Source organism: Ambystoma mexicanum, chromosome 6q (assembly GCF_040938575.1).
Source record: "Ambystoma mexicanum isolate Mex_15411 chromosome 6q, UKY_AmexF1_1, whole genome shotgun sequence".
NCBI classification, from domain to species: Eukaryota; Metazoa; Chordata; class Amphibia; order Caudata; family Ambystomatidae; genus Ambystoma; species Ambystoma mexicanum.
In genome coordinates, this window is record NC_090937.1 from 1,155,059,841 (window position 1) to 1,155,082,096 (window position 22,256).

Here is a 22,256-nt window from a genome sequence, read left to right on the forward strand (position 1 = left end):
GGTGGTGGGAAACCCACCGGCGGATGCTCCTCGGCATGTCGACGGCCTGGCCTCCTCCAGTGGGATAAGGCGGGCTGCGGTGCGGACGAGTGCGTCCGTGAATCGAACGCCTTAGGCAAAGGAGCGTGCGGCTCCGGTCATCGGCGGCTCGGCGTAAGCGGTCCCCTCTTCTGGGCAACACGGCTTCGACAGGGCTTCAGCAGTTATAGCAAACCTGCGAACCCTGGTCGCCGGCGGTGGATGGAATGTCCGGTGCTGATCTTCGTTCTCCTCAGAGGTCCCAGTCTCCGGTCGGCAGGCTTTTGAGGGTCTGACTTCCAGGGCGCTTCGGCGAAGGTTAGCAGTGCTAGATGGTCCCTCGGAGCACGGGAAGAGGGTGCCTAACAAGGTCCTCTCTTGGATCAGTCTCGACGGCTTTCGGCAAAGGGAGACAGTCAACCTTCTTCTTCAGGCTCAGCTTCGAGAGTAAGCATCAGTTTCAACTTCAGCTTCTGAACAATTTCCAGTGGTGAGAGGTCTCCAGATATACTATTCTGTCTCTCATCCACACTGCTGGGTCACACTCAGCAGCCAATCATACAGAAGGGCATTCATGCATTCAGTCAGCCAATCAGGCATACAGTGCATTCAGGCCATACTCCTCCCTCTCAGACACTCGCAACAAGGAATGTGTATTGGGACAAGTACCCAGCCATTCAACACTAAACACTGCATTCATACCAGTTTCGGGCAGGGGTGTCTCAGTCATTGTGTCAAACACCAGAAACCAGACATCCACAACAAGAAGTGCATTTTGGTCACACACTCCATTCACCCAGGTCCCACCCACAGGGTGTACCCACAACATACAGTCACTGGAAAGGTTCCAGCCAGTCTGGGCTGGACTTCACAACACCACCATATATGAAACTTCGACCCAACATCCAGTTAGGGGGAAGGAACAGAGTCAGGGCTTCCCAGGACTTTGGGAAAACAAGGTAACAGGCAATAGAAAGCAAGAGGCCACAGGGACCATCTTATTTCCCATCAGGAATCAACTGATTCCAATGGCAGGGCCTGGGTATCCCAAAATGGAGGATACTCAGAGCGCCTGTCAAATTCAGCATGGAGCTGCCACCAGTCCATACCCTGTTCTGTGGGCCACACACACACACAGGTGCCCACAAACATACACTAGGGGCACAGGGTTGCACACCCACCCATGGGTGCCATAAGGGTATCCCATTGGGTCTGTACACCAAACCAAACACAGGAAGAACTGCAGAAAACAATACAGACCACAAATGAAAGGCCCTGTCCCTCCAATGCATTTCCAGCATCACAGCAACAGTTTGCAGTTGGTGTGGGTGCCAATTGAGGCTAACTGAGTATTAATTTCTGATGTAGGCTGCACCTTCGTGGGTGTAGCCCTGGCTGGGACCCAAATCTCCCAATCTTGTTTATTTAGCAGCTCAGTCCCATTCAAGTCATCCATTGCCCAGAATCGGGCCTTGTGGGGCTCTTGGGCCCGAAGCTTCAGGTTCTGCAGCCATTCTGAAGCATTCGACAAGTTTTGAGTGCAGCATTGCCAGTATTGTGGCTTGGTCCTTCATTATGTCATTTAAAGCTTCAAATAGCTTCATGAAGGGAGCCAGAGCTATGGCGATAGATGACATAATGGTCAATAAGTCAGGCTTTGCTGGATGTCTTGGTGGCTCAGTTGTGAAGGATCTGTCCCTTTCGATAGATCTATTCGAAGTGCCTCCGTAGAGGAATCTGAACATGTAAAGGAGATCGATGAGCCCTGTGAGGGGAGGGACTGAACCACTTTGATGTTTTTCTTCCCTCTAGTTTTTCCCGCTGATATTGGGACAGTGAGCCCAAACTTCTGGTGACCCACAATGCTGCTTCTTTCTTCGTTAGTGGGTTCTCCCAGCCCTCTACCAATAGGTAAAGGATCAGGGTTGAGGTATTATAGTCAGGCTTGTTCGTTTCGTTCGGCCCGTAGATGGCTCGTTAAGGATGGTCTCGCTTAGAGGGCGGTTTATTCAATCCTCTCGACCTGATAGAACTACCCACAAGAATCTCCACACAGTTCCATCTCCCCATTCCCCATTCTATTTGGCTTTTCCGGGCATCATACGTTGCCTTGGGGGCAGTTGGGTGAGCTTGAAGAGTCCCTAGGAATAAGGCTAACCCCTGCACCTTTCAATAATTCTGAATCTGACAATTCCCCTGTCACATCATGATGAATAGTTGGTGGTAGTTTTGATCTAGGGAGGAAAAATGACATAAATTTGTTGTTCAGCCGTCTATTCTTCTCAAGGCCTGCTTTGTTTAGTCTTAGTGACAGTAGGCAGGGTCCCTGTATTAAAGACCGACTTAGAGCCAGCAGCACAAGTGCTGTTGGCTCCAGTAGGGACCGTAGGCCTGGCCACTGCCTTGGCCACTTGAAGGTTTGCATCTAGTGCAGCATTTGTTTCCACCAATTGTGACACTAGGTCGATAATTCACTCTGGACCCCACTAGGGGCCTCGTGTGGGGTCTCTGAACAGCCACTAGTCAAGTTAGTCAATTCCTTCCAGGACACCGTAGTGTGCAGTTGTTTCTGAGCCTTCTTGGAGACAGGAGTTGTAAAATTGTCCTCCACAGGGCAGATGTCTGGAAGGTGGCAATTATGAAACTGGGCAAACATTGTTGCCAGCACGTGCCCAACTGTGTGTTATCCATTGGCACTGTGCCCTGAGTAGATAAGTTCGTGCCATCTGATTTCACAGATTATAAAGAGGCCAAGAACGTAGGGGAGAAGCTGAAGTCTTCTACCAAGGATGCTTCATCCACGTTGTTAAACCCCTGTTTGGGAACCATAAGACCGTCTGGGGTGCACAATGATTCAAAAGGGGGAGAAATTCCATTTGTTCTGCATTTGGAATGGGTAAAGCCGAGGGGGATTTGGGTCTTCTCCCCTTGTGAGTTCGCTAGAGGTCTAGCCACCCGCGCCGGTCCTTCTGGTTCCTCCATAGAGGCCCCAAAGTGGGCGCAAGCTTAAGCACTTCTCATGCTCTGCTGAAATAACCATCTACCCCAATGGTGCTGTTGAGTTAAGGGGGTTCAGCAGCTTGATCACCCCGTTTAATTGATGCAGAGCACACAGGGGGTAAGCTGTTCGAATTGTCTTTATCAGCATCCAGGGCCTTAAGAGATGAAGATTTGGGGGGGGTGGGCAGGTGTGGGAGTGAAAGCGGGAGGGCAGGGCAGGAGAGGTGGGGTGCCAGCGATTCTCCGATGGACTCGAGATCTCCTGGGTCGGAGGACCAGACCCACCCAGAAGGGTGGGAGTCAAGGCAACATAATTGAGGCAGATTTCAGACTGTTCTTGCGCGCCTGTGATTTACCCTGGTCGCTGAAATTAGTTCACCACTCTGCCTCCACTTCGTACTGCAGAGGCTACGACCTTCCATCTCAAAGTCACCTCCTCCCCCCACCTCTCTTCCTGCTGGCTGAGTTTCGTCGACTAAGCCCCAAGGTGCAGGACATGTGGCTCTTAAAGTGAAGGATAGTAAGCGGCAAGTTCCACAAACTGCATTGCTTTACTAGCAGATGACTTGCTTTAATAGCAGATGCCTTTTAACACTGCAATTACAGCATCTTACCGCATCAGTCTTTCTACGAGAGGGATGATGATATGCCACATGTACAGAATGCGAAGCAGCAGGTCCCAGACGGCTGCAGACGGCACAGACCTCCAGAGAACCCATGGCAAACACCACCACACGCTTTGCACCACTTAGCTCTGCAGGAAAGGTGCTTTAAATAGCCACGCTGAGAACACTGGGAGAATAAAAAGGGACAGCACAGGTCCGCTTGCTCCAACACCGCCAAACACTTTGCACCACTTCAAATAATTATCTGGTCAAATGAGTAGCACTGCCAGAGAAGTAAAAAGACTCAAGACGAAGCACAGGTATAGATTATGAACAAGTAAACGCATACCTTGCGGATTCAGTTCATGTATCTAACAATGTGCAGTACAGGCACATGACCATGGTGGGGAGAGAGACAACGAAGGCGAGCTCCTATGTATGCTCCCTCATCCCCTATGCCAGGAGCACTTCCAGACCATGCAGAGCAACAGAAGTCCAAACGTCCAGAGCACTATGCCTTATGCACCAGTCGCTGTGCACCACAAGAGGTTGGTTTCAATGGAACTGGGCTACACTAAGATGGATGTCTCAGAAGACGCTACCCTATGAAGACAGCTACATCAAGACTCTAGAAATGATAGACAAATATTGGAGCACTGACAAGATGATAGAGTACATCCTTGACGGATCAAATAAAGGGGAAGCCAGAATAGTGGCACATACAATGACCAAGGACAGGACAAAGGGAGATAGGAGGGATGCCAGGATGCTGTGAGAGACCTCAGTTGCTAGTATATGGGCAAATATTCACAGAAGAAGGATAAGAGGGAATGGTAGAGAGCAAAGCACATGCACTCCTGGTAGTTCCAGTTGAAATAGTGCAGAAAGAAATAAACGACGATTGTCTCAAAGAATCGGCTGCAAGCCCAAAACTGCTCACCTGGGTGGAGAATTAAGCAGACCCTATCCCAATTATACCACTCGAGAATGCTTCTTTATACTTGAATGAAGGTGCAGTGAAGGTTGGAGAGAACAAATGATGCAAGCGAATATCCAAGATACCAGGCTTGAAGGTTGGCAAAGCAATACCAATGGACCACTATTGGGCCTGTGGATTCAAAGCATACATAAAATTACCGCCGTACAGGGGAGGAATATGCTCACTAGTGCAATTGAATACACCAGCATTAGTAGTGTCTCTGAAAGACATACAAATGGAGGGGTTCCCTAAAATGGAAGCAAACCAGAGAAAGAAAAAGGTCTGTAGAATCTCGTCCAAGATGGAAGACGCATTAGACTCGATAGCAGCAGACCACAGACTGTTTAGAACCGAGATCTTCTTTGCATCAGTGATCACAGGAATTCAGGCCAGTTTGAACGCCAAATGGTTCCAGATCACTAGATGGCAGCTGTGGCAGACGATAAACTAGATCATCAAGGGGTTCAATACAATCAAGGAGGCGCCGAGAGCGGTTAGGTTGATGACCCTACAGAACACATACATTCTGGATCGGCTCACCATTATGGAACGGGGCGTTTGCACCAAGATCGGGCTTTCATGTTGCAAGTATGTGACGTCCCACGATGAAGAACATGCAGGGCGTTAAGTGGGCTGGGGCCTGCCGGGGCCAAGCCCCGGCAGTCTCCGAAATCTCGTTTTGAGGCGGGGCCCTGCGGAGACCAAATAATCTGCCGTGGCAGCCCCAGCCACTACACAAAAGGCTTTTTTTTCTAAAGCCTGAATCTCTTGTGCGTGTGCGAAAGCTTCAGGCTTTAGAAAAAAATGCCGTAATGGTGGCGCAGCACCTGCGAGGCATCCCTTCAAGCAAGACATGCCCGTGGGCCGGCGCCACAATTATGGCGAAAAAGTAAGGCTGCTGGAAGCAGAGGCCTTGTTTTCTAAATCCTGAAGCTCCCGCACATTCACAGGAGTTTCAGTCTTCAGGAAACAACCTCAGCTTCCAGTGGCCTCACCGTTTCAGCCTTAATGGTGACGCTGCCCCTCCCCAGCAAGCGAGGGCCAGCGCCACCATTAAGGCTGAATAGGCGAGGCGCGGTCCCCTGCCAGGCAAGCCTTTATAAATTAAAGGCAGAAATCAGCACCCTCTCCCCCATAGGGAGAGGGTGCTTATCTCTAAAAAAAGGCTGCCTGGCAGCGGTGCCAGTAGCCCATTGAGCTCGGGCTCGTCAAGGGGGCGTGGCCTAACAGACCAGCAGGTGACCCCCGCCATTAGGCCACACCCCCTTGATGAGCCCCGGCTCATTTTGTTGTGCCACTTAAGGCACTGGGAACATGGACACTCTTAGACAATGGAGAACATGGAACACTCACTGAGGCGATCATGCAACTATCCGACCTGCATGCTAAGATGGAGGCAGTGACAAACCCAATAGAAGAAGATGGAGACTGCCTATTAAAGATCTTTTCCTGGATACCATCATGAATGGTTTACGAACTGAAAGTGCCAATAGCAGCTTTAGTGCTAGTATTATTTTCCTTCTATGTTATATGGGTAGCAATAGCTCAATGCAAAAAGACCACTGAAAAGACAATAGGGATGAACATCTTACTGGACGTGGAGACAGAAGCAAACTGAGAAACACAGACTATTGACGTATTGCAATCACACCTGAAGCAGTGTCCTCGGTTCCCACCAGGTACAAAGTTCTCGTTTCCCCCAGACGCACACAATTATTGGGGAAAATGGGTGTGGTGCAAATCAAAGGAGATTGCTGCTGCATTACCTGGAGTTTGGATGAACAAGTAGGACGTGCCAGGAGTGGCGGAGAAGGTATGGATCCGAAGACGTACCAGACAGAGAATACTTTTGGAGTGTGGTCGACTTGTCAACTAGAGGGGGGAATTGAAGAGGGGGACCTAAACAGCACCCTCATTGCACCCATCCTGCTTTCAGTCCCTCGACAGGGAAACGTGCGATATATATCCCTCGTGACCCCTTCCTACCCTTCATCGATGATGTATTGCAGGTGAGAAACACCCTAGACAGCCATTCAGACCATATCATGATGTCACAGAAGAGACAAGCCTGCATTCTATAGAGCAAGTCGATTGAATGCAGCCACAGAGCCAATAACGTCACAAGTGAATCAGGATATAGACGCGTTCAACATGAAACACATATGCATTCCTGCACAAAGGTACGCAGACATTTTAGTTTATTGTTGATCGACACAAAGGATATGCTTATGACCCACATAGTTAGAAGACAGACACACACACATACTCCATGCTAAGCAGAAAACTGCAAGGCACATAATGCATATGGACAGACTGCTGAAGCTCAATGCGACCAAGGATAGCCACGCAAATAAAGATGGACGACATAGGTACATTGAAGTGAATGGGAGAGTCTCAAAGAATTTGAGACACAGAGAGCTGAAAGAATAATCCAACTAAAGCTGACAGAGCAGTCTTCCAGCACAGTTACTGTGCACTTATAGCCAAGGCCACAAGGGGAAGGAACGTTCCCAGATAAGCAGAAACATTAGAGGGTCTCCAGGCATTGTTTCGAATGCAAAGGTTTTGAAAAATAATGCATTGAAAAAAATGCATTTTTTTACAGGTAAAGTTTTTTTTTACTAAAATGGGTGTTAAGGGGCAAACAAAAAATGGGGGATGGCTGGGGGACCACCCACCCATTAAAAAAAAAAAATAGAATAAATGCGTTTTCCGACACATTTCTTGTCAAAACATTTGCATTCGCAACTTTTGTAGTGAAACTATCACTATAAACCACATTAGGGCACCTGCAAGAAGCCAAAGCATAAAGTCCTCATAATTAAAGACAGAAGAGAGCCATTTCATGGTCCTTACACATGTGACCTGAACACGTGGGACAATGCCTAGTCATTTGAGCTAGGAAGAGATTGCTATTCCCACCGGACTGAATACAGGGAGATACAAATGTAGCACAGGTTCAAAGACAAAATGTTCCATCTCACGATAAAGGAGATCGGGAAGGTGACGCTTTGGAAACACGCAGTATCTTCAGAGTTGTTCCCACTGCGAGTGTTGCATTTGGCCTGGTACCTGTCCATGGTTAAGACCCCGTCTGTCCAATCCTTTACACCTACTCCAATGAGTCTATACAACGTGCGCTGGCCAACAACCTTTCACCAACCTATAACTTTGTATTTGATACTTTTCGAGGTAGTTTCAGGAGGAGCCACCAGATACGGTTACCCAATGGGTGAACTAACACCTATAGAAAAGTTTATGTAGCTCAGCTTACTAACATATCCCGTCTCATGTTAGGCTTTTGGGACGTAACCACATTTCGTCACTAGTGAACGAAATCAGTCGAGAACCGCCTAGACACAGAGTGAGCTTGAAGAACGTTAGGATGTTCATGCTGCAATCCCTGTCATTTGAATGTATAATAAAGACAGTTGAACTTTGCTCCATCGCTGGGTCTTTAGTTCTTGGTGCAGGGAATTTCCAGGGCCCATTTCCCCTTGCCTGTACATCGGGAGGCTGCCAATAGTACCCTAACCGCAAGACTTATCCTTTGTTTTCAGGGCCCCAACTTCTAATATAGGCCTATACGACCCAAGGTTGGTAGAATGGCAGAGCAGACAATCTTAGGAGGAGGAAAGTGAGTGGTAAATCAGTATACAGAAATTAGAACATACACAGCTCCGAAGAAACACTTTCAAGTTGTCAAAATGATATAATATACAAGCAGGTGAGTAAATTATTATGTACTTTTCTATCTACACACTGAGTGACGTCAGCAGGTCAGTAAAAGCACTCATTTGTATCGACTCTGCATTATTGTGTTGTAAGCAAGTTTAAGAATGTAAAGATGCAACAATACCATGTAAGCAACACAGTAGCTATTCTTTGTATGGTTGAGGCAGTCTTTTCGCCACCTAGAAATGAGTTCTTCAGTTCAGGTTTTGGAGGTAAAGAAGCATTGCCAAAGCCAGTACGCAGGAAAGATTAACTGTAGGGAAACCAGCAATGCCCAAGTCAATAGGAAGGTGATAAGTTACTTGTTCTTTCAAAATGTACAGGAGCTTTGGAGAAGCCTTCCTCTTGGGACACAAGCAGTTAAGCTTGGGCGACTGGAGCTGGGTGAACACCCAAACAGCAAAAATAGTAGTCCAAAAGCAAAGAGTGACACAAATTGCTCAAGGTAAGTTTATCCTGAGCCCGACAGTACCTGGAGAGTGAAGAAGATGATGCAGCTGGACCCGTCTGAATGCACGACTGCAAACCTGGTCTCCTAGTCCTTGGTCATGTTGATGAAAGGGGGGACCCTGTGGCAGTAATCGAGAGGGACTCGCCAGAGAAGAATTCTTCTTACGCCTGTGCGAGATTCGTCAACAGCAAGGCAATGCACTTCAAGGTGGTCGAGATACCCTGGGTATTGGGATTCTGCAGCCCTGAAAGGTTGCAGCACAGCTCAAATTGAAGAGTGACAGTCAGCCTTCCTGTTCAAACTGGTTTCAGCCAGGCATACTCTCAGCCAAAGGCATACAAAGTGTCGGGCTCCACCCTCACTCCTTGCCTCAGCAGACACAGAGAAGCCTTGGCAGGCTTCACAGAGGAATCCTGCCAAAGGCAAAACGCAAAGAGGACCCACCCCCACCTGGATTGGTAGAAGAAGGCCAAGAAGGAACATACAAATGAAAAATGTTGGTAAAAGACTGATGCCATTTGGGGAAAATGGTCACAAATGGGTGCTGTACTGCAGCTGTGAAAACAGCCTGCAAGTAACTTACACACAAATCGTAGAACAATGTATCCACGGTCACCAGCCATTTAAGTTGGTCTGTTACTGAAACTATAAAGGTTACAGGAACAGTGTGAAAGGAGTTACTGTGTAAAGCCGCAGCACCCCCACATAAGGTGGCGTGTGCTGATCCCACAAAAGAAAAGGTAAGATAAAAAGTATCCTACTATGCTCGAGAACAGTAGTTCTCATGGCAAAATAATATAAAATAAAAAGGGAAACCCAAGAGACTTCCCAGCAACACTGCACAGAGGGTGCTGTGTGCTACAACAATCATTTACATGTCTGTAATGAAATACATGGAGGATAGCATGACCCCAGTAAAGTAAAAATAATCACAGTAGCAGTGAAACAGGGTTCCCAAGCAGAGCAAAAAGAATGAGTGAGTGGCAAAAAGTCCCACTCACTGAGGAGAATAAATAGTGCTCGGCGTCTCTCAGGTTGAGGGGAATTAGCACAAGAACTGAAATCTCCCCAACAGTAAGCACATCTCAAGCCAGTGTTCCCCAAGTCAGAGACTAATGGAAATAATAATACTGAGGTTATGATCACTCACTTCCTTTTATAGCCAGCGAATTGTCCACCCAATTCCCATTCACTCCCCTCACTATAAAACGAACAATAGAAGATTTCCTGCTGTTAGTCTGGACTGGCCAAGTCCTGATGTTGGATTCATTTACACAAGGAATTGTGAAAATGTACCAGCAACAGACAACCCAGTTGTCAGTTAACTTTTGGAGTTTAAGTGCCATTATGTGCGTGCATGTCGATGGTCACTTCTTCAATTAAGAAATGTTGCAAGTCTGAAACCAATTGTTTTTCACCACTGGTTTAAAAGAGGAGGCAAACTCATCAATGTGTGGGCAAATGATAGACCAAGTATGCTGCAGACAGAAGCATATTTCCTAATACAAGACACTAGATCAAGGTCATACCGAGTTTGAGCCCAACCGGGCCATATTCTGGTGAGGAACTGACAGGGAGAAAAGGTTTGAGGGGGCCTAGATTCAAGTTCTATATGGTTTAGACCAGAGTTACCAGAGGGCAGGAGGAGATAGCTTCGCCGTGCACGCAACCCACATACTTCTACGATGTCCTAGCTTCAAAGTAAGCACCACCAATGAATAACTCCCCCTCCTTTCTAATCATACTTCCAGCCATGACATTTTATGTGACCATGATGCCTGATATTGGTGACCCATCGACTGAAATGCATGTGCTATGCCCACCAATTCTTCTCACAACCATTCTCTATCAGGCGCTACCCACAGAAAAAACATCTTCCGCTGACTGCCTCAGATATTCTGTGATCGAATTAGAGCAGAGTTAAGGAGGGGGCAAAGAGGCGTGTAGAAATGCCTTAAGGTCACAATATGCTGTTTCAACCACCCACTTATTAGAATCAAAAGATAGTAACTGTGCCACTAGCAAACAGGAACTCTGGGTGAAGAATGCACAATCCACAGTATCATCATTTGGCCTGTTCACGCCCCTACCCCCCTCCACGCCATCAACATGCCTTGAGGATTCACACTGCACACTCATTTTCGTTTTAAGCCATTGGGTAGTTTGTTGATCAATAAACAAGTCCCCTCCCAGGACCCTTTATTTAATGTTTACATTTAAGTGCGCAAAACACAGAGGCATCAATGCGCTGTTACAACCAGGTACTTTTACATAATAGTATAGGACAAGAAGTCATAGCAAAAGGTTAGAGTGCATGGGGAGTGAGATGAAGAGCCACGTTTTCTGGGCTTTTCTGAAGGCCCAGTACGATTGTTCCGCCCTCAGGTGCACTAGGAGTGAGTCCCCATGAAAAGCAGCAATAGAAGGAAAGCTAGAACCTCCACTTTCAGCTCGTTTGGATTTAGGCAGGACTAGGCTGTGAGCGTAGGCCCCCCTGACTGATCCGGAAGACAACTTTGACAAGGCTTCGGGGCAGGTAAGGGAGAGCCAGGTTGGAAAGGAATCTGTGCGTGATCGCCAGTGTTTTGAAGATGATCCTTTGATTGGCAACCAGTGGGCATTTCGTCTTGCCTCGGAGATGTGCTGCCTTTTGGGGATGTTGAGAGCCACTCGGATAGCGTTATTTTGATCACTTGCAATTTGTGAATGTTCTGAGAGGAAGTGCCTGCAAAAAGGGTGTTGCAATAGTCAAGGCTTGCTCCAATGATAGCTCTGCCAATAGTGAGACAAACGTAAGGGGCTAGGCAGGGTCTAGCAGCATTGCTAAGTTTCGACATGTAGGCCGCTGAGGTTGTGATGGCGTTGACCTGATGTGCCAAGAGTGAAGAGTCCAGGTAGACAGTGAGGGTATTTACCGAGGTTGAGACGCTGATGAGGAACTGGTCTATGCCTAAGTTTGTGTATTGGGGGCTGAGATTCTTTAAGACTGGATAGGTTTGACCAGCGGAATCTCAGTCTTTTCGTCATTTAGACACAGGCCATTGGTTGCCATCCATGCCTAGATGGTAGAGTAGATGGTGTTCAATGCATGGGAGTCTTCCATGTAGTTATCCGAGAGGGGTAGCAAAATGTGTGTGTCATCGGCATATATTGTGTAAAATGCCAATGGGGTCCAGGAGATCGAAGAGCGGTTTGGTAAGTGTCGGTGAGACACAGGAGCCTTGAGGAACTGCAGGAGATGTGGGACAGGGGGCATAGGCAGCCTTTGAGAAAACTTATTGACCTGTTAGCCAGGAATGAGCTCACACAGGCTGTGGCTTTCTCAGAAGTTAGCCGCTGAGGCGAGGTGGCTGCAGAGAATGTTATGGTCCTGCAGGTCAAAAGGCAGCCGAGAGGTCTAAGAGGAGAAGAAGAGTAGGATTGCCTTTGTCTCTGCGGGAGTTTTTTTTTTTTAGGTCCAGGAAGGCTGATTCCATTCCATGACCAGGTCTAAAGCCGGTTTGGGGTAGACCTAGGATTTGATTAGATTCTAGATAGTGCTGGATGTGTAGGTATGCAGCCCTGTCTAGAATGTTGGTAGTTGCCCGGCATAGCCGGATCTAAAGGGTTTTATTTATTTTTTAAGGGGGGGGGGTTCAGGAGGGGGGGAGCCAAGCTTCCTTCAGTGAGGTAGGGACCGTACTGGAGGTGAGGGAGGCATTTATGAAACTGGTAATGTAGCAGATGAGGGATTCCGCACACTCTGATGATCGTAGCGGGACAAGTGTCCCTTTTGCATTCGGAGGGTTTCAGGTTTTTTAGTATATAGCTTACTTTCGTTTCTGTGACCTGATGGAAATGGAAGGGGACTAGGCACTGGAAGATGGGTGGTACCCAAATGGGAGGCAAGGCTTTGACGGAGGTTTTCTTGGCAAATATTTTTGCATGAAGGGTGGTGATTTTATTTAATAGGGCTTCCTAGATGTTTGCACAGCAACTATTATCCTTGACCTGATCACACTGTGGCCCTGATTGGATGAGCCCTCTCTGATATGCAGCCTATCGGTAAGCCGGCAGGCATGCGGCCCTCCTTCCAGGGCCCGCTCCTGGCCCCTGCAACCTCTACTCTTTCTTTTTCAACGTCGCTTTCCGCACTGTAGCTGCTACGAGCAGTGCAAGCATCTCTCGCCTACATCGGGAGATCTCCGTAGTCCATTCCATCAGCCATGGAGCAAAGGTAAGCCCCTGGGGGCTCTGTTTGCACACGCACGTTCACGCTACCCTTTTCATCAAAGAAATGCACTATTTAACATTCTGGTCTGTGCACAGCTTTCCTTGTGAAAATGAAAGCTAGATTGATTATAACAATGTGTCTTCTTGTCTGATACTACGTGCCCTCATCTCTGTGCTCACCAACCCAACCCTTCAAAGATGGCGGCCTGCATACCTCGCAGTGGAGTGCCTGGCTCTGATCACACTGTGGCCCTGATTGAATGAGCCCTCTCTGATATGCAGCCTATCCGTAAGAAGGCAGGTGTTCCGGCACTCCTTCCAAGGCCCGCCCCCAAGGCCCAGTCTACCCCTGTCCACCACGGTATGCCAGTCGCTTGTAGGTCTACTCCACCCCACCCCGCCGCTGCCCCCTGTATGTCTGAACCCCCCACCCCTACCACTCCGCTGCCCTCTGTATGTCTGCTCTCCCCAATCTACACCCTCTCCCCAGTAAGTGTCTGTAGTTGCCCTCCATACATTGAGATTTGATCCACATTGTTGCCCGTTGTTGGAAACCTATATACTACGATGCACTTGCCACTGTCAAAATACAGGACTGACCACATGCCAGAATAGGGTGACATTAACCATGCACCCATGTGTAGCTTGCCTCTGTATGCTGTGCCGGGCACCATTCATTTACCCATTGACATTGCATATATGTGTTGCTGCCACCTTGAAACTTTTAGTTGACAACTGTATATGCATATTAATTTTGACCACGCAACTGTTAGTAGCTGCCGCCATGCAACATGAGGCTAGCACCATGCTCTTGCCTACCGATGTTGACATCGCAAATTTATTTAGCTGCCGCCATATAAGGTGTGGCTGACACCATATACTTGCCCACCAATCCTTGTAACCACTGTCAAGTACTTATTGGAATTGTATGAAGAAACATGTATGGATGTATGTATGTATATATGCCTTCTAATGCACTTAGGTAACTAAGTAAGCCTTCTTAACAGAGCCTTGATGCCCAAGGCAGTTTGGCACTTTACAAATTCAAATAAATAAATACAAAAATAAATGACTGGTGGGGCCAGTGCTGGAGCTTCAAGATCCTCAGGGATGGTGAAGAGCGGCTTTGTGTTAGAATTCACATTTGCAATTCTGTCATTGTAAGAGGTGGCCTTGGCATGGGTAATAGCAAATTTGTAGGTTCTGGCAGTGGATTTGAACATCGCCCTGGCTTATGCCTGGCGCTTCTTGGTTCTTAGGTTTTGGAGGTACTCTGAACCAGGGGTTGTGTGGGAGATGGCTTTTGCCTTATGAGGTGCCAGTGGGGTGATAAAATTCACAGCTGTTTCCATTATTTTTTTAGTAGAGGTCCGCCTGTACATCTGGGTAGTCAGCCCAGTGTGCCAAGTGGAGGTTAGAGAGAAGAGGTGTGATGCCGTCTTTAGTAATTTTGCTGGAACTTCTTGTCCAGGTAGGGGGCAAATGGGTGCCGGCGTTGCGGTCATACCATGATAAAGGGATGTTGAAGTTAACGATAAAGTGGTCAGACCAAGGGCAAGGGGAGACATCTGCGATGTTGACTTCACAGTTTAGGTCACCCAGCCAGGCCAAGGTGCAGCCTTTGGCATGGGTTGGGCCGTTTATGCGGAGTGTGAGACCTCGTGACTTTAGAGCACTCGCTAGTGAGGAAGCGCTGCGTTCTACAAGGGTCATTCAAGCCCAGGTTCATAACAGGATCATTTTGGGCATTGGTTAGATGTTGGCATTAATGAGATGTAGGATATCATCCTGGAAGGTGCCAATGGGTCCAGGTGGCCATTAGGTTGAGTAGAATATAACTAGTGTGGGAGGTGGTGAGTTTTAGGGAAAAGTAAAACACAGTTTTCCTCTAAATTCCTCTAAATTAGTGCAACCCCACCTCCCCTTGCATCTTCACCATCTGCTCTTAGGATGGTGAACCCTGGTGGGGATGGCTAGGGATAGCGCAGGGCCTGAGGCTGGATGTAGCAAGGATTCAGTAAGGGCTAGGAGGTGCAGAATATGAGATACAATAAGATCATGGTTGGCGAGGGCATGGGCATTTACTGACTCAACATTGATTAGGGCTCCTTTTAGCTGTGCCTGCTGGGTGTCTAGGACCTTGGTGGTAGATTTGATAGTGGGTATGGATGGAAGAGCCTTGAGGGGGACTCAAATGGGGGGGGGGTGCGATGGCGCAAATTGCGGGGGGGCTAGGTTTGAAGGTGTAGGTGGGTATGTGTCTTATAAGGGTAGCAGTGCAGGAGGCAATGGCCGGTGTGTAGGTTAGCCTACTTTGGAGTCTCTCATTTCTTTGGAGGATAGGAGGTTGGGGGTGGGGTGAAGAAAGGGGCTGGGATTTTGAGGCACCCACGTTGGTGTGAAGTGCTTCTGCATGGTATGCGCAGGGCAGCTGCTGGGACAACTGTATTCAAGACGCTGAGGTGGTGGGAGCCAGGCATCGTACATATCCAATCAACTGTTAGCGTGTTCAGCTGTGCTGAGGTGCATTCCGGGTATACGCCCGAGTTACAAGACTCCCCGTGAGTTTTCACGGGTGAGGGTAGGTGATGCGCAGGTTCATGGGACCTGACCGGGGCTGCGGTGGCATGTAACCCAACAACAGGAAGGTAATCTGGAGCTGTTCAGTATACAGCAGTTTGTTGAGGTGCAGGCGCCATTTAGTAGGCGAACATGTCATCAGGTGACTGTGGCACACAAAGACATGTTTGTGACTACTTGTGGCACCCCAGTCATAACCACAAAAGGGAGCCAGCACCTGATGGAAAATGTATGATACATTGAAAAGCCTTCAAATAAATACAAATACACCTTCCTCTATCATCTGCACATTTCTGAAACTCCATGGGAACAGAGATCCATAGAACTTCCTCAGTGTCTGGAGCCGAGGACTGGGCTGCTGGCCTTGAAATTTTCCTTTTGATGAGGCCCCCAAAAGTGTTGCTATATGTGGATGGTGATTAAGTCGGAAAGTTGAAGGAGCTTGTCCTTGCAGAAAGTAAACTTGAGGATTGTTTACTATGGACGATTTCGGCGATGTAGAAAACACCACCCATTCCTGAGCACAGCTATCGTGTGCTAGGCAGACTCTATAAAGGTAGAATGGGGGTAATCATCCATCTGCTCCTCCAGGACGCTACACTTTGTGGACAGTATCAACCCTCCCTTGAAGCACATCATTTTTAGACTAAGCCTCATCCAGCGAAAACTTAAGTCACCTTCATGGTCGACAATCGGTTAGAGGATAACCTCTAACTTTCCAAACACTTGGTATAGCCAATAATAACCAGGTTGCACAGTGCCTTTTGGTCAGGAGGACATTACTTTCTAGCAGTCTCTCCAGCCTCATGGTTAGCACAAACCAAGTCAATGACATTGGATATGATTAGAACTGCCAACGCTGCTGTAGGCTCCTCCGAAGGGACAATCTGGCCCACCTCCCGAACAAGCTGTATGAACGGGATCCTAATTTTCCTATGTTTTAGGGGAAGGCAGAAAGAACAAACCCATCTACTGGGTTCAGTCATAGAAAAAAACCACACCCAGTGCCAATAAAATGTTAAGTGAGACAGCTATCAGTGCTGGACGTGTATTTAGGCTTTGTAAATGCTGCATAAAATGTTATGCCAAACAACTCTAATGAAATCAATTGAAATGTGCAATGTTTGGGTGTGTGATGCAGATTTGCTGGGAGAGGTACTCACTTAAGCCTTTGAAGTAAGGGAACTTGTTGGGTGGGAGTAATCGATAAGAAAAGTGTGAGCCCATTGGGGGAAAGACTCGCACAGTCACCAACGGAGTTGGTCTCCAGGCGCATCCGAAAAACAAGCAGCGCGGGTGGGTTAGGTTAGTCGGGTGAACAGGGAGTAGGAGAGAGAGTGTAACGGTTTGCTGTTGGCGGCTTCAGTTCAGTTTCCACTGTGCATTGAGCTTTGGTGCGAGTATCGGACCAGGGCGAGACCTCATGTGCTGTAAGTGCTGTTTATGTGTTTCGTTGTTGTTGCAGTGAGGTGAAGTGCGTGCAGTATGCTGGGCGAGAGATGGCTGTGTGGATTTTCTGTTGAGTTAGGTATGCAGAGATTTGAAGTTGGCTTAGTGGGTTGTATGTCCTGGTTCTAGCAGATCCTGTTCTGTTTAACTGGCATTCCTATGGGTAGGCTTAGTTGCTGCTTTCCTTTCTTGGCCATCTAACTGTTGTGTATGATGGCGCAGCACGTTCCCAGTTTTATTGATGAACTTAGTATAATGGGGTTGGGTATATCTATACCCCACCCCTCTAGTTATGGTGCTGTGGATTGGCCGCCCCTTGTTCCTTTGGTATCTATTGTGAGTTAGGGCTGTTGGAGCTTGGTGTAATTTGGGGTCAGGGTGCTATTGATGAATCGGCCTTGTCCTTCCGTCTTGGTCTGCCTATGTATTCAGTCTTTAGTATCATCCTATCATAGCTACATATCAGTTTGTAGTTCGGTATATCTTAGAATCTCTTCCTTAGATTCGGTTTGTAGTAGATTGCTCAGTGGGATCCAGGATCATGCTCAGTGGGATCCAGGAGCAGTGTCTTCATCATTGTTTTGGCCCTGTGGGCGGTCTTCTAGTTACGCAGTGAAGAGCTGGGATTTGAGCAGTTTCCTGAATAGTAGGTGGTTTTGTGTGTTACGTATGTTCTTTCGTAAGTCGCACAACGTTTTCGGTGCCTGGTGAGAGTAAGAAGATCCTCCCAGTTTTCTTTTATTGTAGAGTTTCGGGTTCCAGGCGGATGTCGTTGCTTGATCTGAGCATTCTTGGTGGTTGGTGTTGACGCCTTGCTTTGTGGATTGCTCTGTGCGTGATGCACATTGATTCTAATATGATTTGTTTTATTGGTATCCAATATAGTGTTTTTAGTGAAGGTGATAGGTGTTCTCTTCGGGTAGTTTGAGAAGTAATCTGGCCGCCGCATTTTGTATGCGTTGTAGTTTTTTTTTTAGAAGTCGTTCAGACATGCCCAAGTATAGGCTATTGGCGTAATCTACTCTGGACATGACGAAAGGTATGATGGTAAGTGTTTTGTTGGCGAATTACAGAAACTGTCGGATCCTTTTTGCCGCTTGCAGGAGAAAGAAGCATTTCTTCAGTGGAGCGTTTACTTGTGGCTCTAGGGTAAGTTTGTTGAATAATATATGAATAATAATATGTGAATAATCTGAGGGGCTTCTTGGAACAAGTGTAGTACTTGCTCCTGTCCGTGGCAGTCAACTGAGCTGGGGTTAAGTATCAGACGGTGTGGACAGTCCCTGTCTGCTGGGCATTCTGGTTACCTGGCCACCCACTGACCCTACGTGACCAGGCTCTTGCACGACCAGTTGCCCTTGCACTGCCTCCGAGCCTGCCAATCACTTAGGGACTGTATGTGCAACCCTACAGTACAGACTATCTGCACTTATGAGCCACCTCCATAACAGCATTATGAATTCATTTGCACTCTCTCAGACCCCCAGCACTTCACCACCCCACCCCACGCACTTGCGCTTTCAGAATGACATGTCCTAGTAAGATTGTTTTTCATCTTTTGTCTTCCCTTCATTGTCGAATGACAATTTCAACGTGACAGGGAATCGTTTGGTAACCACCACCAAAAACAAGGATTGTGACAAGCCACACAAAAGTGGCCTTACCGTCATCTCCTCTCCTTAAATGGCATATCAAACGAGTAGGCTAATCTGCTCCAATTCATGCTTGAGTTTAACACAGACAGTTAAAAAAAAAAAGAAGAAGAGGTTAACATTCATTCTTACCACTGCCCCAGCTGCAGGTACAGCCCCATGTTGCGGCTGCTGCTGAGGGGGGGGAGCATCCTGCGCTGGATCCGCCATGACGCTGCTAGAGGCAGACAGGTCGGGCACTGCGGGACAACACAAAGAGGAAATCAATATGCGTGTAAACGGACACATACAATTAGAACCGAGATCACAACGTGTTAGCCGGAAACTCGACTTTATAGCATACAACGGCGCTGCCAGTAGATGCTCACCATGGACCCAATGCACAAGAACATATTCATGTCGCCCCTTACGCCTGCGCAAGGTTTTCCGCTGACAGCAGGAAGAGCAGAGCTTGTATTGACACTTACCACCTAAAATCCAAATAGAGAAAACTTGACACTTCCGAACTCTCTGCCGCTGGAAACCAAATACACCACGCGAAAATAAGTCTCCCCTTGGTCGCACAACGTTATGGTGGGGTTCTAAGATTCCCTTAATAGCGGAACGATCCTCGGTTGCTCCACTAGCGCTGGGCCTCTGACAAGCAAGGCGAAGCGTAGACACAGAGGAAGGACTCCGAAAAGCGAAAGAAAGATGAAACCTCCCTAGGTCCCGCCCCTTAACCTAAGACATCCAGACGAAGTAAGCGGACATTTTCATAAGAGAACACGCAGCTATACCATGCAGAATCTAGTTCTTCGACTCAAGAAGACTGCTTACTAATGTTCCACAAAAACGGCTATATGTTTCAAACAAAAATAGTTTCATAGGTTTACTTTTATATGCAAACAAATATGTGCCTGTACATTTCCAAATGTCATTGTATGTTTTAATAGGCAATCAGTTTATTGAAAAAAAGGAAAATCTAATAATACTTCAATAATTAGGAATTAACCTGCGGTTGTTTAATAGTAGAACATCATTAAAAAATGGCCTCCACATTCGCACTTAAACACTGCTGTCTTTGATTCTGTAGTCTCCCGAAGAAAAATGTACAGTCCTCCAGATGTAGACTGCAACCCCTCCCTGAATCTCAAAGTCACCTGATGAATCAAAGCTTCCGTGACAATGCTCTATAACATGCATAGGAGAAACACGCTTAAATTGTGTAATAAGTTGTGCCGCAGTTCCAGTGGATCTCAGAATCTCAATAATAAGGAGCATCATACTTTAATTCCAAATTTATAAATGTTTTGCAAGTGTAAAGGGTAGCTTCATGGCATGCTGTTTTCTGTAAAATTGTATACATAAACGGGGCTGGCGGAAGCAGGTGAGCAGGGTCCATTTCAAAATATGCAGACCCAACCCTGTATCCCCTCTCTGCAGGTGACAGATATTTCTGAAAGATACCACCTGTTGGGGGCCCGCCCTGGACCACTGGGCAAGCCCCATCTGGATGCCGGGATCACCCAACGCAGTCCTGCTGAGTGGCGATCACGCCGCGAACAACGGAGTGGGTGTCGGATCGTTAAGCAGGGCTATGCAGCCCGCCCACATCGTTGTGTGGGCAGACCGCCGTTGCGGTCTCAGTTCCCGGATAGGGAAGTGACGTTGAGCTAGGGAGGGGGCGAGACAAAAAAGGGCAGTTCCTTATCAATAAAAGAAAAGGGTCGCACGAATCCCCGGCTCCCGCGTGCATTATTACGCGGTTCGGGGACCCGCGTAAAACCCCACAACTGGCGACGAGGATCTCACGAACCCGCAGGAGAGCGGGTGAGGCGCATCGGCGCAACGCCATAAAAGCTCCGCGGAGGTCCGCAGTCGAGCGGCATGGCGCGTCGGCACACCTCCCATTGCCAGCTGCGAGGCCGCAGGCACGGGCGGCCGCAGCATTAGGAGCCGCGAGGGAGCGGGTGCGGAGGCGCCTGCAAAAGCACACGCAGGCCCGGAGGCAAGTCGCCAGGGTCCCGCCCCCCCTCCCCCACTTCCACACGCGATCGGCGGGAGGCCCAGAGGGGGGCCTCAAGAAGAAAAAAAAAAAGAAAAAAAAAAATTCTTTTCTGAACTCGGCACCAACAAGGCCGGCACACGCACCAGCCACGCCAGAGCCGGCAAAGAGGCTACCCATCGCCACAAGGCACCGCCGGCACGCACCAGCCCGTGAGGAGCACAAGGGCAAGCTACAGCCAGAAAAGAGGCGGCACATTGCCACACGGCGCGACCGTCACAGCGACCATGTCAGGCCCAGCAAGTCCCGTAGCCTCCTCGTCAGATGGTTCGGGAGCAGCGAACGATGGAAATCAACAGGCACCGACATCAGGTACGGCTGCCCATAACCTACCACTACCGGGCCCATTTGATGTGCGAGACACTTCTAACCTAGGACCCAGATGGGTCATATGGCTCAGGGATTTCAAATTCTACACAGGGGCAATAGGGCTGACAGACAACGCAATGCTGAAAAACACCCTCTTCATGACAGTAGGCCCCGCTGTCAGGGACATCGCAGGCGAACTGATGAACGTAGACACCGTCACCTATGCGGAACTACATGGAAAATTATCGGAATACTTCACGCCCCATACGAACATTGACTACGAGCGCCACGTCTTTCACACCACGCGACAGGAGAAAGGGGAATCCCTCGACAATTTCGTGATGCGCCTACGCATCAAGCTAAAGTACTGTGAGTTCCACAAGTACTCTAATGATGAGGCGTTAAGATCTCAAGTTATAGCAGGCTGCATCTCACAGCCATTCAGGAAACAGCTGCTCCAGAAACAAAGGTCCCTGGAGGAAATCCTTGCACTTGCCAGGATGGAAGCAGCAGTGGAGTCGCAACTCGACAGTCTAGGCAAGGTCACTATTCAACACCCGCCACCGACCGCTGAGTCCATCAATAAACTATACACGGCCCCCCCACAGAGTGGGAAAGGAACGGACGCCACGTGCTACAGATGCGGATTCGAGTATCCGCACGCGGGAGACTGCCCTGCACTGGGACAAAAGTGCGCCGCCTGTGGCGGAATGGACCACTACAGAGCCGTATGCAAAAATTCACCGGGGCAGGGACCCAGCAAAACGAGACACCTAGAGAGAAGGAGAAGCTCGCGACACAGCCCACCAGCAGGCAGAGGTGAGGAAGACCAGCCAGGACCCAGGAGAGAAGAAAAACCACGAAGGAGCGCATACACCAGAGACGACAGAAGGCCCCCGGACGGATCGAGGCGTTCGCAAAGAAGACGGTTCGTCCGGTACATCGAGATGAGATCCCCATCAGGCAGTGAATCCCAATCATCAGAGGATGATCAACGGAAAAAAGGATATGTGTGGGCTCTCAACAACGCCACAGCCACCCAGCACAGCCCAAAGCTCCAGCTTCAAGTAAACAACACACCGTTAGAATTCCTCATAGACACGGGGGCAACTGTTAATATCATAAGTGAACAGGCGTACAACTCGCTCCCCAGCCCCCCAAAAATCCGAAAGGCGACAGTGGACATATACCCCTACGGTGCCACGGCCCCGCTGCCATG

The 22,256-nt window shown here is 48.4% G+C and overlaps 1 protein-coding gene across 1 annotated transcript in view; it reads right to left on the minus strand.

Moving 5' to 3' along the window:
• The window catches only part of TMEM33 (transmembrane protein 33), a 205,866-nt gene extending 186,509 nt beyond the window's left edge, over nucleotides 1-19,357 (minus strand). The window contains exons 1-2 of the mRNA XM_069631746.1: nucleotides 19,149-19,357; nucleotides 18,814-18,920 (exon numbers count right to left, since the gene is read on the minus strand). Of these exons, the coding sequence (XP_069487847.1) occupies nucleotides 18,814-18,891 (78 nt within the window). The 5' untranslated portion in view covers nucleotides 18,892-18,920; nucleotides 19,149-19,357. The remainder of the gene's footprint in view (nucleotides 1-18,813; nucleotides 18,921-19,148) is intronic.
• Nucleotides 19,358-22,256: the final 2,899 nt, after the last annotated feature.